At 41.4% G+C, this 14,872-nt stretch overlaps 2 protein-coding genes across 3 annotated transcripts in view; both read left to right on the top strand.

Annotated features, from left to right (window-relative positions):
- The first annotated feature begins 19 nt into the window (after positions 1-19).
- On the top strand, positions 20-4,997 carry atp5f1c (ATP synthase F1 subunit gamma). 2 transcript variants are annotated; one of them, XM_060890144.1, is made up of 9 exons: positions 20-130; positions 593-627; positions 1,003-1,134; positions 1,399-1,603; positions 2,080-2,223; positions 2,534-2,598; positions 3,177-3,332; positions 3,482-3,578; positions 4,865-4,997. In XM_060890144.1, the coding sequence occupies exons 1-9, from the start codon at positions 90-92 to the stop codon at positions 4,866-4,868; spliced, it is 879 nt and encodes a 292-aa protein (XP_060746127.1). In that variant the 5' UTR covers positions 20-89; the 3' UTR covers positions 4,869-4,997. The 2 variants fall into 2 exon arrangements, with proteins under 2 accessions (XP_060746127.1, XP_060746128.1); XM_060890145.1 differs by lacking the exon at positions 4,865-4,997 and having other exon boundaries at positions 3,482-3,582.
- Positions 4,998-6,220: 1,223 nt separating this feature from the next.
- Positions 6,221-14,872, top strand: part of taf3 (TAF3 RNA polymerase II, TATA box binding protein (TBP)-associated facto) — a 55,924-nt gene continuing 47,272 nt past the window's right edge. Inside the window, exons 1-2 of the mRNA XM_060889039.1 lie at positions 6,221-7,130; positions 8,560-8,820. Coding sequence (XP_060745022.1) covers positions 6,965-7,130; positions 8,560-8,820 — 427 coding nt within the window. The 5' untranslated portion in view covers positions 6,221-6,964. The remainder of the gene's footprint in view (positions 7,131-8,559; positions 8,821-14,872) is intronic.

The following is a 14,872-nucleotide window of genomic DNA, read 5'->3' on the forward strand; positions in this document are numbered from 1 at the left end:
TGTTAATCTCGCGACATTACGGCTCGTCGCCTTGGTTATTGTAATGCGCATGCGCAGTTGGGTGAATCTGACCTTCATTGCCACTGAACATGTTCGCCAGGGCCAGCGCGGCGGTGTTCTACCCACAATGGTAACGAGTTTCATCGTATATTCTGTTCTTCCTTTAAACGTTATATTCTCCAGGTTGGAATAATAAAAGGTAGAAACGTGTAATGTTAGTGATTTAGTGAGAAAAGCTGAAAAGTAGCAAGGGCGAGTTGTTGTGTAGGCCTCAGTAACCTCGAGTAGCAAAGCGGCTTTAGCGCTAACGCAGGAGCCCCACAGCAGTTTGACGGGTTGCTAGCAGACATGCTAACTTTAGTTGACTTGTGTGTGTTACTTGTGTGTAAGAAAATGTCTGACTTTTGGTTTGCACACTCTAAAAGAAAAGGTTTTGCTGTTTTGATCCGTTTGGGGCAGTAAACTGGGTTTATATTTGATAACATTAGCCTTAAATGCAGAACTAGGATCTATACAGATACACAATGTCATATGTTATTACCAAGAAGGAGCTTTAATTTTACACCTGACTGCTTGCTCATTCCCATTACAGTGGGCAGATCAGGACCATGGCTACCTTGAAGGACAGTAAGTAATGTTCATATCATCGTCTTGTACGTCTCACTTGAAGACCTACTTATTCAGGAAACACTTCAACTAGCACTTCTCCCTATTTTTTGCATATATATATATATATATATATATAAAACCTTTGACACTTTTTCATTATAACTTTGAACAATGTTTTAAACTTATGGTATCTTAAGTATGTAACCTAGTGAACCAGCGTTAATGTATCCAATGATAGGGATTCGAGCACTTATGTACGTCGCTCTGGATAAGGGCGTCTGCCAAATGCTGTAAATGTCGTTAGTTTTGTTTTTATGCAATTGAAAGTTTAAATTTGTAGTTTGAAAATTAACGTCTATGCAAGTGACCGTATGAATGTTTTTTAATTCTCAGTCACCCTTCGGTTGAAGTCCGTCAAGAACATCCAGAAGATCACCAAGTCCATGAAGATGGTGGCCGCCGCCAAGTACGCCAGAGCTGAGAGGGCCTTGAAGCCGGCTCGTGTTTACGGCACTGGAGCCCTCTGTGAGTTTTTTGGCTTCAAACTTAGATAAGGGATTTATTATGTAGCTAAAATACTGATTATGAAAAAAAGAATATATAATAACGGATCACAGGAACGTGATCTTAAAATTATTGTCAGACTCCTGACTTAAATTTGTTTTATTTATGTAATATATAGATATACGGAAAGAAATGTATCGTAAATGATTCACAGGACTGTATCCCAACTATTTTAGTATAATGTTGGTTTGCTGCTTCATGCATACGTTTTTCCTTTGTCTTTAGCGCTGTATGAGAAGGCTGACATCAAGGCTCCAGAGGATAAGAACAAGCACCTGATAATTGGAGTGTCCTCTGATCGTGGGTTGTGCGGTGCGATCCACTCCAGCGTGGCCAAAACGATGAAGAATGAAATCGCCAAACTCACTAGTGCTGGCAAAGAGGTCATGGTGGTTAATATCGGAGACAAGCTTAGAGGCCTGCTCTATAGGTTTGCTTATTTTTTTTTTGTACAAAATGAACCAACTACTACTCAAATCCACCTGTGCAGTTTTGTCAAAAGAAGTACTTCTAGAAGTATTGAAGTAAAATTTTCTTTTAACCATTTAATTAATGTGCAGTAAGTGCAATTTCAACAAGAGCTGGCTAAAACAAAGTGCATTTCATTCATCTGTTGAATATGGCCAATTTAAAGCCTACTGCACCTTGTGTTAAAAAGAAAAAGCTAAAAAATTAGGAACATTCGGTGTAAAGATGTGGGAAGTCAGAAAAACAATCACTGAAAAAACCCAACATCAGACACCTGCCATCATCCAGTATTGTTCCATATTCACGTCGGAAGCACGGCAAAATGACATAAAAGATTAACACTTAGTAAAATCCCAGCCACTGTATACAATTGTTAATAAATCACAATGCCTTACCTGAATCTCTTGGGTATCCCTCTGATATTTCTCTCACTGTTAGGACCCACGGAAATCACATTCTCATTAACTGTAAGGAAGTGGGCCGCAAACCCCCAACGTTCAACGACGCCTCCCTCATTGCCACAGAGCTGATTAACTCCGGCTATGAGTTCGACCAGGGCAGCATCATCTACAACAGATTCAGGTGATTCTCTAACACAGCAAGTGTCTATAATCAGATCACAACACACATCTCATACACGAGCTCAGATAATCCCTCTTACCCCTGAAAGTTGTACAGCCCTCATTTATTTAGTAGCCTTCTATTTATTCTATATATTCTCTGTAGCGCACAGAATGCAGTTCTTTGAATTCCTATCAAGTCTGTGATTTATGCCTGGAGAAAACAGCAGAACCCATGATAAATGATCCTCTACAAGTGGGCAAAGAAATGTTTTTTTTTTTTTTTTCCTTCAGAAATCATGTAGCTTTAACTTGTTTTGAATTTTTTACAGGTCTGTGATTTCCTACAGGACCACCGAGAAGCCCGTGTTTTCCATTGACACAGTTGCAAGCTCAGGTAGGCCTGCTTCCGAAGCTAGGGCCTTTCCGTACTTTCTGGATATGTTTTGTTATTTATATAACATTTCAAGCTCTAAAACGACAAGAAAACAATTCCACTGGACAATGTGGCAATGTGCTGTAGATGAACTATCAATCTGTTGTAAACAGTTATTATATATGTACAGTTAATATTCATCTCTGTGCAGCTCCTTCAGTGACAGACTGTTACATCCTAAGTGTCTGAAGGAGCGATACAGACGGTCTTTTCTCCCTGCTGCTATTTGACTTTACAATCAAAGCTGCTCCCAGTGAACCAGTCACCATAATACACACTGTTATTATTGTTATTACTGTTTAACTGCAATAATAAACAATAACAAAGTATTTTAAACAGAAGTTTTGAAAAATGTGCAATATGTCTTTCAGTGTAACCACTACTTTTTTTATATATATATTTTGTGTTTTGTGTATATACTGTATTATATTATGTCCCTATTCTTTTTATATATTTTGGTGCCGTAACAGAGAAATTTCCCCATTGTGGGACGAATAAAGGTACATCTTATCTTATTTTCTATGTCTTTTTTCATGCAGAGAACATGGGCATCTATGATGACATTGATGCTGATGTGCTCAGGAACTACCAGGAATTTGCCCTGGTCAATGTAATTTACTTTGGACTGAAAGAATCCACCACCAGCGAGCAGAGTGCTAGGATGACCGCTATGGACAGCGCGAGCAAGAACGCCTGTGAGTCACTCACCCACCTTCCTTCTCCTCTCTGCACCAGATCTTTCCTTAAGATTATTTTTCCTCAAATAAATTAGTTATCACAACAATGGCTTTATATAAAATATTATTATATAAAAAGTCATTATTTTTATTATTTCTCTCCACAGCTGAGATGATTGACAAGCTGACCCTGACCTTCAACCGCACTCGCCAGGCTGTGATCACCAGGGAGCTGATTGAAATCATCTCTGGAGCTGCTGCTCTGTAAGATCTCTATTTGCGTATACTGATTCACTCACTCTCTCTTCCTCCGTCTTCACTCTTAATGATCTGTCTGTTTTTAAATTTCTTTTTTTTTTCAACCACCATAATGAGTATTTGCATTCATTTAATTGCCACCGAGTTCCAACATGTTTCAGTAGTTTATTGGCCTACCATTAGCAGTCTGAGTGGTAATATGGTAGCATTCAGTCCAAGGGTATTTCATCTTAGACATGAATGGCCTTCAGTTCCATTATAAGGGTAAAATCCACTAGTTCTTACAGAATTATGAGGTTCGTTTTGATACTCTGTCTTCTTCACCTCTTTGTATCTGTTTCACTGGTATTCATTGTCATGTCTTTGGGTTTTTCAGCTTCTTTTGTCATGTATTTTGTCATTGCATTTGTTCATCTCCTGTATACTAATCACATTACTCACATTCATTTTAATTTGTTCCCACCATCTTTTTTTTTTTCTTCTACTCACTATCTTGCACCTTGTATAAATTCCACTCTCTCAGCAACTGAGGCATGATGGAGGTAAACAGAGTGAAGTAGCAGTAAATTGTAACTCTGTGGGTGTGTTTGAATAGCACAAATTCTGTGGTCTAAACGTTTGTGTTAAGTTATGATTTAAAGTGAGAGCCACTTATTCTGCTCTTCTTCTTATAAGCTTTGCTAGAAAATCTGATAGATTTCTTTTTCCACAAAAAGAATATGACAGGATAGACTTTTTTCATATATTATATATGAATTATAATATAAAGTTTATACTTATTTTAGCAAATATGTAAGATTTCATTTCCTGAACAGATTGCTGTTTTAATTAACAGCTACCCTAGCTAAATAAATGTAAATGAAGATTAATAAGCCTGCATAAGTAAGCTATGTGCTACTTAAACCCACCCTGGTGTCGGTAGACGTCCCCCATCCTACACTTATCAAAGAAGGGTCTTGGGAGTTTAGCAGCTTTTTGTGTAGCAGGCTCAAGGTTTTTTTTAACCCGGAATACATCTTTAGGAACATATTTCAATCTTGAAATGGAATTAGTGACTTAATTAGTACAGGGTGCCACATTGAAAACTGATTACAATGACAACTGGATTGTTTGTTGGATGCCTATTGGTTAATAGGAGAGCAAACATAGTAAATAAAACTCATTTAAAACATGTCATAACCTTGAGCCTGCTTCTTCTTATAATCTAATTCCACTGAGAAAAACCCTGATTGGTGTGCAGAGCTTCATGATTCTGTTTGTTAAAAAAAACTTTTTTTCTTTCTCTCCCACAGATAAAGAAGCATGCAGGCCAGTGTGCTCATGGCAGAAAATATTTGTTGTTCAGTCATCTGGAATAAAATTGAAAGCCTATTTGTCCTTGTTTGTAAAATATCAGTAAATAAAACTCTTACATTGACATGTCCACCCATTTTGAATGTGTCTCTTGTTTAATAAAAATTAAATGTTAGAAATTAACACAAAGACTGAACAGTGCTTGAGGATTAACTATGACTTATTGAGAGATTTTTTTTGTATGTCTTACTGCTGGCACTGATGATGGTGCAGGTGCCTCTCCTTCTTTATCAAACACTTTCACAGCTTTTACGACGTGTGTGTGTGTGTGTGTGTGTGAGTGAGAGACAGGGTTTATCAGGTGCCCAAAGGTACAGAGAAATTGAAATAAGTACTATATTTCAAAAGGCCCACTGAATTAATCCCATTAGTAAACTCTCACTAATGCACTCTGTTTTAATGAAGCAGATAAAATTACCTTGAACCGATTACTGATGAACCCAGTTGACTTCATGAGGCTTGCATTGTTACTTTTAATAATTGGAGATCAAAACAACTTTGGCCTCCTCATTATCCCTTTGCAACATGAACTGTTCTCCTTTTTAATAAACATTTAGAGTCGAGTGTCACAGGATCACATTCAGTGGTGTTGCATGACTGCAGTTTAATAAGTCCGAGGAAGTCTGGGGTCGTTGATTAGCCCTTCTGATATCACTACACAAGGGAAAGTTTAGTTTGGCCCAGATAACATATTCATTATTTAAATATTTGCTACCGGATCCTTGCGAGGTGAGGTCTTTGATCCGGGCTCATTTTATCCATCGCTTCATGTGAAAAGGTGAGACTGGGTTCCAGTCGGTTTTAAATTCCCTTAGGCGCATGATTAGTTTAGTGGCAGTTTAAAGCACAATTACAAAATCAAATCTGACACCGCTTAATGGATTAGTCAGAAAAAGTAACAGATGATGGCTGCTTCTATCCCAAGCCAAGTCTTTGTCTTACGCAAGTATTTCCTTTTACATTTACCAGACACCCTTATCCAAAGGGACTTACAATTTATACAACTGAGTAATTGAGGGTTAAGGGCCTTGCTCAGGGGCCCAGCAGTAGCAGTTTGGTGGACCTTGGATTTGAACTCATAACCTTAACCACTGAGCTACCACATTCTTTTCAACTAATCAGCTGAATCTCTTGGGTATCTCTTGATCCAACTAATCAGCTAATTCTCAGGTCTTCCTGATCTGACGTAAGCGCCTTATAGCAAGGAAAACTCTAAAGACTAAAGTGTTGTTAGGAACATGTGGCTTAGCTGAAAGAAAACATGCTTTTCCTTTGCGCACGCGCAGTAATGATCTGCAGTTGGGCAGGGGGACTAAAAATGGCGCCCAACGTGGGATCAAAAAAATAACGACGGCTTTAATCTTATTTCAGAAGATGAATTATAAGCTGTCCGGATTTTAGCGGATTTGTATCTTCCAAACAGCGCCTACCAACAGAATCAACAAGACTACCAGCAGCTTTGAGACCGAAACAGGGACGTAAACAAAAGCCAGTCGCCTCGCATCCATCACTCCATCGATTTATCTGCGCTCTGCACATAGGACGCGAAAAATGGCACATACAGTGGAAGAAGTGCCTCCATTATGATTTACTCAACTAAAGCTCATAACGTAAGAACGTAACTGATAAAGGAATCCGGTAAGAAGCTGAGTAAACAAAAAAAAAAAGTAAACAAACGAAGCTCATTGAAAAAGCCTTATCGATCGCTCTGTGATCGTCTATCTGATTCAAAACCGAACCGTGTCTCCTTTTGAATAACCAAAGTACATATTACACACCAGACTGCGTAAACGTGACGTTTATACGTGTATTCCACGTGTGAACGTTGTCATGCAGGATGCCTCAAGAACGTAAACATCATCGATCAGACGCGGCTCTTTTGCGCATGCCTAATCGACTGCTCGGTACTCGTCACTCCTGGAACTAAAGATGGCGCCTACTATGGAAGAAGCGCCACCGTTGTTATTCGTGTAAATGTTACACAAACGAAGCCAGATAACGCGGTTTCGTGGATTTGAAGGTTTGTGGTCGTCGGGGAGATGTGTGAGAGCTACGCGCGCTCGCTGATGCGGGTGGCGGTGGCGCAGCTCTGCCAGGCTCTCGGCTGGGACGCGGTGCAGCTCTCCGCCTGTGAGCTGCTCTCTGACGTGCTGGAGCGCTATTTACAGCAGCTAGCACGGTGTTGCCATCGTTACTCCGAGCTCTGTAAGTGTCTAACCTCCTTACACGTCACCGAGAAGCTACAAATACGCACCTAAACTTATCCGTGTTTACATGTTTACATCTGTGTCCTAGCAAGCTAACATTAGCTAGCGTAGCTTAGCCGGGCTAGTTAGCATGTGGCTAACCGTCATCATCGAGTAGATTTAGATGAGAAAGTTAGTCGGATTTGAATCCGAAACAGTAAGATTCAGGTTTAGTGGCATAAGATGTCAGGAACACAGAGACAACATGATGGGAATAAAAAAAAATACCTTTTCTACCCTTTGGGTAGATTCTGGACGTTTGAAAGTGCGGACTTGTTGTATAGGATGCTTTGTTGTTGTTGTTGTTGTTGTTGTTAGTAATAAAGATACCTTAGAAACTGTCACGGTAAGTGATGAACTTGTGTATAAACAGGTCACACACCAGGACGAATCCCATCAAGGTGTTTAGTTCCTGTATTGGTATCAGTAACTTTTCATTCTGCAGTGATCCATGTTTATTAAAGAATTGTGGTTCTTCATGTCTGGAGTGAAAAGGTTTACAGAAGTCCTGCTCTAACATGTGAACAAAATAAACAGTTCATGGCCAGGGATGATTCCAGAAAGCGTGTTTGTGTACTAATCCTGACCTGAAGTTTTCTTCCCCAAACCCAGGGATCATAGTCTGTGTTGTCGACAAGCGGACTTGAGGATCAAACCCCAGAAATCTGCTCAATTTAACGCACAGCTGTCAGAAGGACATGTCTCTTTAAAATGAAGATCCACTAAACACTTTCTTTTGCTTTATTAACAGAAAAACCCTTAAAACTAAGCAAAGGTTTCAGGCAGTTTAGTAATTTCTCATTATTTGTAATTGTCCTATTTTTCATAGAAAAATTCATAATGCCTAATTTTCTCAGCATTAATGTGATAATTAAATATTGCTTTAATTAAATGAAAGCCTTATTATTATTATTATTATTATTATTTCATGTTTTTAACATATATTTTATTTATTATAGTTGATTGAATGGACTCAGGTCTCATTTTGCTGCTCAGTGACTCTTTATACATTTAAAGGCTGATTCAGTGAAATTGTGTAAGCTTTCTTTTCAGTCCCTGTTCAAGCACACAGCATCCCACATGTATGTTTTCTGTATATACAGCTGTGTAAGTCTGTGTAAAAGCACATGCTCAATCTCGCACAGATGAACAAGTTTGACAGTGTTAAGGGAAAAATTGTACCCGAACGACTATGTCCTAAATTTACATTCTCCGGACGTGGCTGTAGGTTCTCCAGACATAGCTGTAGTTTCTTATTGCTGTAGGTCCTTCAGGCACCTCTGTATGTCTCTCCAGGTATCTCTGTAGGTCCTTCAGCTAGTGCTGTAGGTTCTTCATGCATGTATACATCCACATTTTCTTTATATTTTTGTTTTGCTTCTCCACAGATGGGCGGACAGACCCTGGTCTGAGTGACATTGAGCAGGCCTTTGGTCTGATGGGAGTGAGTGTATCAGAGCTGGAAGACTACATCAACAACCTGGAGCCGGTGGGGTTCTTCCACTCCATCCCCCAGTTCCCCATCAGCAAGAGCAGTGTGCTGCAGTTCCCCACCTCCAGCTTTGACACAGATGTACGCAACGCCCTGCGCGGAGACAAGAGGGACTACATCCCAGAATACCTCCCACCCCTCGCCCCGCTACACCAAGGTACGCATTACAGAGGGGATGTGCTCCAAATATGCAGTGTGCGCACAATCCTTAATCTGCAGTTCACAGCTTTGTACATTTTATGCTTCATCACATGACTCTACCAAAGAGTGCAAATTAAACCAGAAGTGTTGCATCTCAATGAATGGAAAAATTCACACAATCTCATACTCCTCACTTTCCCCAATACTGTTGGGCTGAATATCAGCCCCCACGTGCCGTGCTCACGACGTGGCCAAAAGGAGGTGTGTTTAATAAAATATCCTTGCTAGAGCCAGAAGTCCAGAGTGGGACCTGAGCCAGCTTCTCTTACATGGGTATTAAACAAAAAGTCTATGGTGTGGAGACAGCTCAGTGTGAAGGTGTGTGTTATTGAGTGTAATACGGTGTCTTGTGGTTTAAGATTAGAGTCTGAATCAGGTCTAATCCCATCTACTGGATGTTGTTTCTGCAGTGATGACTCTGTGTTTTGAAAGAGTTACTCTTAGTTTTAGTAATCAGTAACATGCAAGTAAGGATTTTTCTTTTCTTTCTTTTCAAATTTATGCAAATTCGATACAATGCAGCAAAGCCACAAATCCAGATTATTTCCAAATGACAGAGTTTCAATGCTGAACACGTGCACCCCAAACAGGCGCAAATTCAATAGCTGGCCTATGGGTAAAAGAGATAAAGGCCTCAAATTCTCAGGCTCAGTCCTCAGCAAATTCTAACAAATTGATATCAAATCGAAAAGACGTTACAAACATAATGTTATATTTCAATTTTATGCGTGAAAAGTTGTCTCCCTCTGGTGGTTCTACGTTCCCCTGGAATAGATTTTTTTATTGTTAAACCTTTTCACGTTCACTCACTTCCACTGTAAATCTAATAAGGTGTAGGTAATATACATGCAGTCTTTTTATACGTAAATTTTAGATTCGTTTTTAACTTTAATTAGATTTTTTTTACCTTTGTTTCAGGACTTAATATCTGATATAGTTTTCCTGATATTTTTAAGCAGTACACATAAATGTACTTTCACTGAATAGTTGAAGTCTTCAGATGAATTATTCTTATAATAGTTCTACACATTACTCTATGAATCGTGATCGCAATCTTTCCCGGATCTTTGGACTTCCTTTGGTGTGTGTGTGGGTTAAGTGTGAAGGATCGTGTGTGTAGAGGGTGTGTGTGTGTGTGTGAGACTTTGTTAGATCAGAAGGAGCTAAGTATGAGACGTGTGTGCATTTCCTCAGGTTGAAATCACGGAAGCTGTCTGCCTTGACCACACTCGTCTGTTCAAACCTTCATCCCTTTTCCCTCCTTCTCACCTGCCGACATCCTCCTACACTTCCTGTCTGGCTCCTGTCTCAGCTTCTGGCACCACACACGCACACACTCCTTCTCATCACACACACACAGGGCGCTATCAGCGGGTGGTGGAGAGGCGGACATGATAGGGGTTGTTTTAGGTCGGCCAGGAAGTGGACTCTGTGTGTGTGTGTGTGTGTGTGTGTGTGTGTGTGTGTGTTGTGTTAGCTGGGGGTCCGGCGCGGATGGCAGAAAGCCTAGGTAGTAGAAATGTGTGTGTGTGACTCCAGTCAATGCAGGAGGCCTAACTGGGATTGGAGCCAGCACTCAGCTGGGTGCCTCTCTCTCTCTCTCTCTCTCTCTCTCTCTCTCTCTCTCTCTCTCGCAATGCAAGTGTACTTCAGGCTTTGGAGTTACTCTGAAACTGTAGCAGTTGGAAATAAAACCACATGTTGGAGCTGTTGAACCATAAATATCCTCCACTTCAGTTCAGGTCGTAGCGTTTATCTGATCATACAGAGTTTGTTTCATCTGTGAATATTTTCTAGTATTGTTTTAAAGAATTTTTTACCATCCATTTCAAAGCAAACACGCACGATTGGTTGATCATTCAAGACTTTTCTAAAGGCAGAGATCAGTGCAGCATGCAGGATCCCTGAGCTGATGTGAAGGACAGAAGCAGTGACGTGCCTGCTGTAGCATCCAGAGAGCTTCACAATGTGGATAAACCTGAGTAGAATTTCAGCGCACGTGAATCTGCATCAGAATGGGCACCAAGGTGTGAATGCCCTGCTGTTTGAAATGTGAAAGCTGTCATAAAGCTGGAAGCTGCTTGTGGTACCGAACCTCTGAGACTAGTTGTAGGAGGTGGTGTGATTTTGATAACACTGGAACTGCGCCACGATTCCCTACAACATGAACTGGTACCCAGGTGTGCACTTGTTAGCAAAAGTGCGCCTTAGCCGATGACGTCGTCATTAGTTTCCACGACACGTGGAGCATGAATAGCATAGGAACATTGTGGGACACAGAAGAGGTGAGGGGCATTTATTGTGCGTAATAGCATCAAAATTATAAAAAAAAAAAATCCACACACAATATGAGAGGATGTATGGTGTGTACACACACACACACCTGGGTTTGATGTAATTGAGTGTCTGAAACCAGACCAATGCTGTGCTCTGATTCAAACCACAGCAAAAAAAAAGCATCTGGGAGATGTGAGTAAACCCCCCCAGATCAAGGACATGACTCCTGATTAGAGAGTAATGATGCACAAATGTCAAAAGTGTGACATCGTCATTGTGTGAATTAAGCACTTAATGCAGTTGCAGTGTTTGAACAGCAGAGGTCCCAGTTTGCACGTCCTGTAGAGTTCAAATCAAGCTCTGGACTGCAGTGACCATCACACGCTATGTGTTCTATATAGCCACACAAAGACCATATAGCAGCTCTGTGACATCTGCTCATTAATGCTTCACTAATGTAAATCATTCAACTCCTCAGAACAGACTCATCAAAATTGTGGGAAAATGTTTAAAAGCATTTATTTAAGTTTAATCCACGATCCACAGAGCAAGTAGTACATTTAGTTTAGTGCATAAAACCTCCGAACGGGGGTATTTTTTTTTCTTTAATTGTAGATTTATTCAGACAACAATGTACTCATTTATAATACAAACGTTAAAAAGGAGTCAAATGATCAGAGAATCATAATTGAATCCAGTCATGAGAGCAGTATTGCAGATGGGATTGAGTTTTGGCTTTGAGTGTATTGTTACACCTCTATACTCCTGATCCCGAGCATGTAAAGGAGCGCTTCTTAAAACTCATCGTAACTTCGGTCCCCTTTTCGTTCCACTCGGCGCTCAGCATTAGCGAGCAGGTCTGTGAGCAGTAACCGTGATCTGCAGTACGTCACAGCGATCCTCCGTGGCAGTGATGCGTGTACAGAATTACACTCGCTCTCGGGTCGATTTCGGGAGGGCTGGCAGAGAGCCAGGCTGCTGCTGACAACACATAAGATTCTGTTTCAAACATGGAATAGCCAGGACACTTTGTTTATCGATCTTTTCAGTAAAGTTTAATGGAAGTAATGCTGTTAATGTAGCAAAAAAAAAAAAACCTCAGCAGTTAAACTCCGCAGTATAATCCAGATAAAGTACACTAATCCACGCAAACAGTATGATCTGAGGTCCATCGACTCCAGGGTCACGTTAGGCCCTGGTTGTCAGCTATCTTGAAAATGAGTTCTCATCCAGGGTCTGATTCCTCCACCTTTCTTCTACCACAGAAGCTGTGGTTTGACCGCAGTACCAGAACAACATTACAGTCACATAGTGACATAGTAGCCTAGAAACGCAGCAGTATAATAACACGCTAGCGTAGTTGACCACCTATAGTTGCCATAGTAACAGAAGGACTTGGTTTGGTAGCTGCTTACAAATACAAATTACTGACAAATCACCGTGTCTTATTGATCTGTTTAAGCTTTGTGTAAGTAACACATGTGGAGAGACTCTCAAGTGTTTGTAATGACCAAGAAGTCGTCGTCGTCCATTTTACTTTTTTTTAGTGTTGTAGTAGAGCAAATGTTTAGCAATGCTGTAGAGTATTCTTTAGCTTCTTTTTCTTTGTTTCTGATTAATTTTCCTTACACTCACCATCTAAAAGTCCACACTCGTTCACTGTTTTCACAGATAGAGAGCAAGAGTGAAAGAGAGAGAGAGAGAGAGCGAGAGTGAGAGTGCTAAGGCCGGGTTTCAGTCTGCAGGCGCTTGTTTGTCTATTGTGCTGAAGCTTATTGTCGTTTGCTCCAGAGGGAAGGAGGGATGGCAGAGCGAGAGTGAGCGATTGCATCTGTACACTGAAATTACCAGCGATCACGCTGCGTGATAAAGGGCCGCTCTATGCAGAGAGAGCTGGAGCGAGAGGCACAAGATGAATAGAAGTAGGAGAGAAGAGTTCTCTCTGCTGCGTGGAGTCCAGTGATGTGAGATTGGGCCTCTGTGTAGACTTATTAGGGCTCTGAGGTTAAAGCTAACTTTTATTCAGGTGTGTGGGACACGGTAACCAGCAAAGGAAGAGTGAGTGTGAGCGCCACCGCGAGCGTGAGCGCCACCGCGAGCGTGAGCGCCACCGCGAGCGTGAGCGCCACCGCGAGTGAGAATGGGAGACAGACGGAGAGAGAGTGAGAATGGGAGACAGACGGAGCGAGAGTGAGAATGGGAGACAGACGGAGCGAGAGTGAGAATGGGAGACAGACGGAGCGAGAGTGAGAATGGGAGACAGACGGAGCGAGAGTGAGAATGGGAGACAGACGGAGCGAGAGTGAGAATGGGAGACAGACGGAGCGAGAGTGAGAATGGGAGACAGACGGAGCGAGAGTGAGAATGGGAGACAGACGGAGCGAGAGTGAGAATGGGAGACAGAGATGGAGAAGGAGAGAATGGGAGAGGGGGAGAGAGAGGGAGAGAATGAGCGAGGGAGAAAGGGGAAGAGAGAGGGAGAGAATGGGAGAGGGAGAGAATGAGAAAAAGACATACACACAATGAGAGGGCGGGAGGAGGAGAGAAAGCCTTTGCTAACCTTGTTATATTAACCTGTTATTAACCTTCAATTTTCTTGTCATATTTTCTTTGCCACTAATGTAATCTAGCATTTATGGCAATAGAAAACTGAATGAAGAGAGAGAGAGTTGGGGCTGAGGGGTTAAGTGAAACTATTATGTTTTTGATTTATTTAATTCGCCACTCGGAGACCATTTAAAACCACAAAATAGTCTCTCTTGTTATTTGTGCTTTTAAAAGCATCATTACGCTGTTGTCTTTCTGAGCCTGCACAAACACTTACGTTCAATTAGCCTTCTTCAGCAAACATGTAACAAACACATTTGTTTTGTGCTCTTTGTGCACAGCGAGTAGAAAACGTCCTCCACGCAAAAGGTGCTTTCGTCTTACTGATCTAATGTAACGTACGGAGTGAAACCCACGATACACAAGTGTACTGAAAGTGTACTGAAAGGCTCTGTTTCCTCGTGGTGCAGTGAATGATGACATGGCTGTCGTGCTAGATGGAAAACAGTATATTTAGACAGAACTTTGCTGGAACTTTCCTTTCATTCATATAAAAAACAAAGTTTCTTGATTCCTGTCAGTGCTCTTCTCATCAAGAGAGACATCGCAATTGAACTTTTACGCATTTCCTTGGTGACAACATGCTGAGTTATACCTCTCTCACTCTGTGTGTGTGTGTGTGTGTGTGTGTGTGTGTGTGTGTGCGCGCGCGCGCACTCACACACCTATCCTCTGTAAAGTTCCGAATTGCGCGCGGTCTTCGCATTTGAGCCGCCTCGTTATCGGGCCTCTTTTGAAAGCCTCACAAGGGCGTAAAATGATTAGAGGAACAGCTGACAATGCGTGAAGAGATTTGCACCGTTTCCGTCGCCGCGGCGACAATGTCAGGTACAGCCGTGACACTCTGAAAAGAGAAAAGGATGAATATTAAAGGCGCCCTTCTGTTCTCCCTTTCTTCCGTGCGACGGAAGAAACGTCTTCACGTCTTCTTCAGGCGACGACTAGACCTGAGGCCCGTTTCCGATTGGCGAGTTTGCCCTCCCTTAGCCAGGAGAATCAGCCCTGATGAAAAGAGTTTCATTTTTAAGTATAATTCTCATTACACACTTACACACACACACTTACACACACACACTTACACACACACACACACACACACACACACACTTACTCCCAGAGTCCTG

The sequence above is a fragment of the Tachysurus vachellii genome, chromosome 16, assembly GCF_030014155.1.
Source record: "Tachysurus vachellii isolate PV-2020 chromosome 16, HZAU_Pvac_v1, whole genome shotgun sequence".
NCBI lineage: Eukaryota > Metazoa > Chordata > Actinopteri > Siluriformes > Bagridae > Tachysurus > Tachysurus vachellii.

Excerpts from the sequence above, each read along its gene's own strand:
- atp5f1c (XM_060890144.1), top strand. The coding sequence starts at position 90 with ATGTTCGCCAGGGCCAGCGCGGCGGTGTTCTACCCACAATG. Across the intron at positions 1,604-2,079 it reads CTTAGAGGCCTGCTCTATAG|GACCCACGGAAATCACATTC; the intron begins GTTTGCTTATTT and ends TCTCACTGTTAG. Across the intron at positions 3,333-3,481 it reads CAGCGCGAGCAAGAACGCCT|CTGAGATGATTGACAAGCTG; the intron begins GTGAGTCACTCA and ends TTCTCTCCACAG.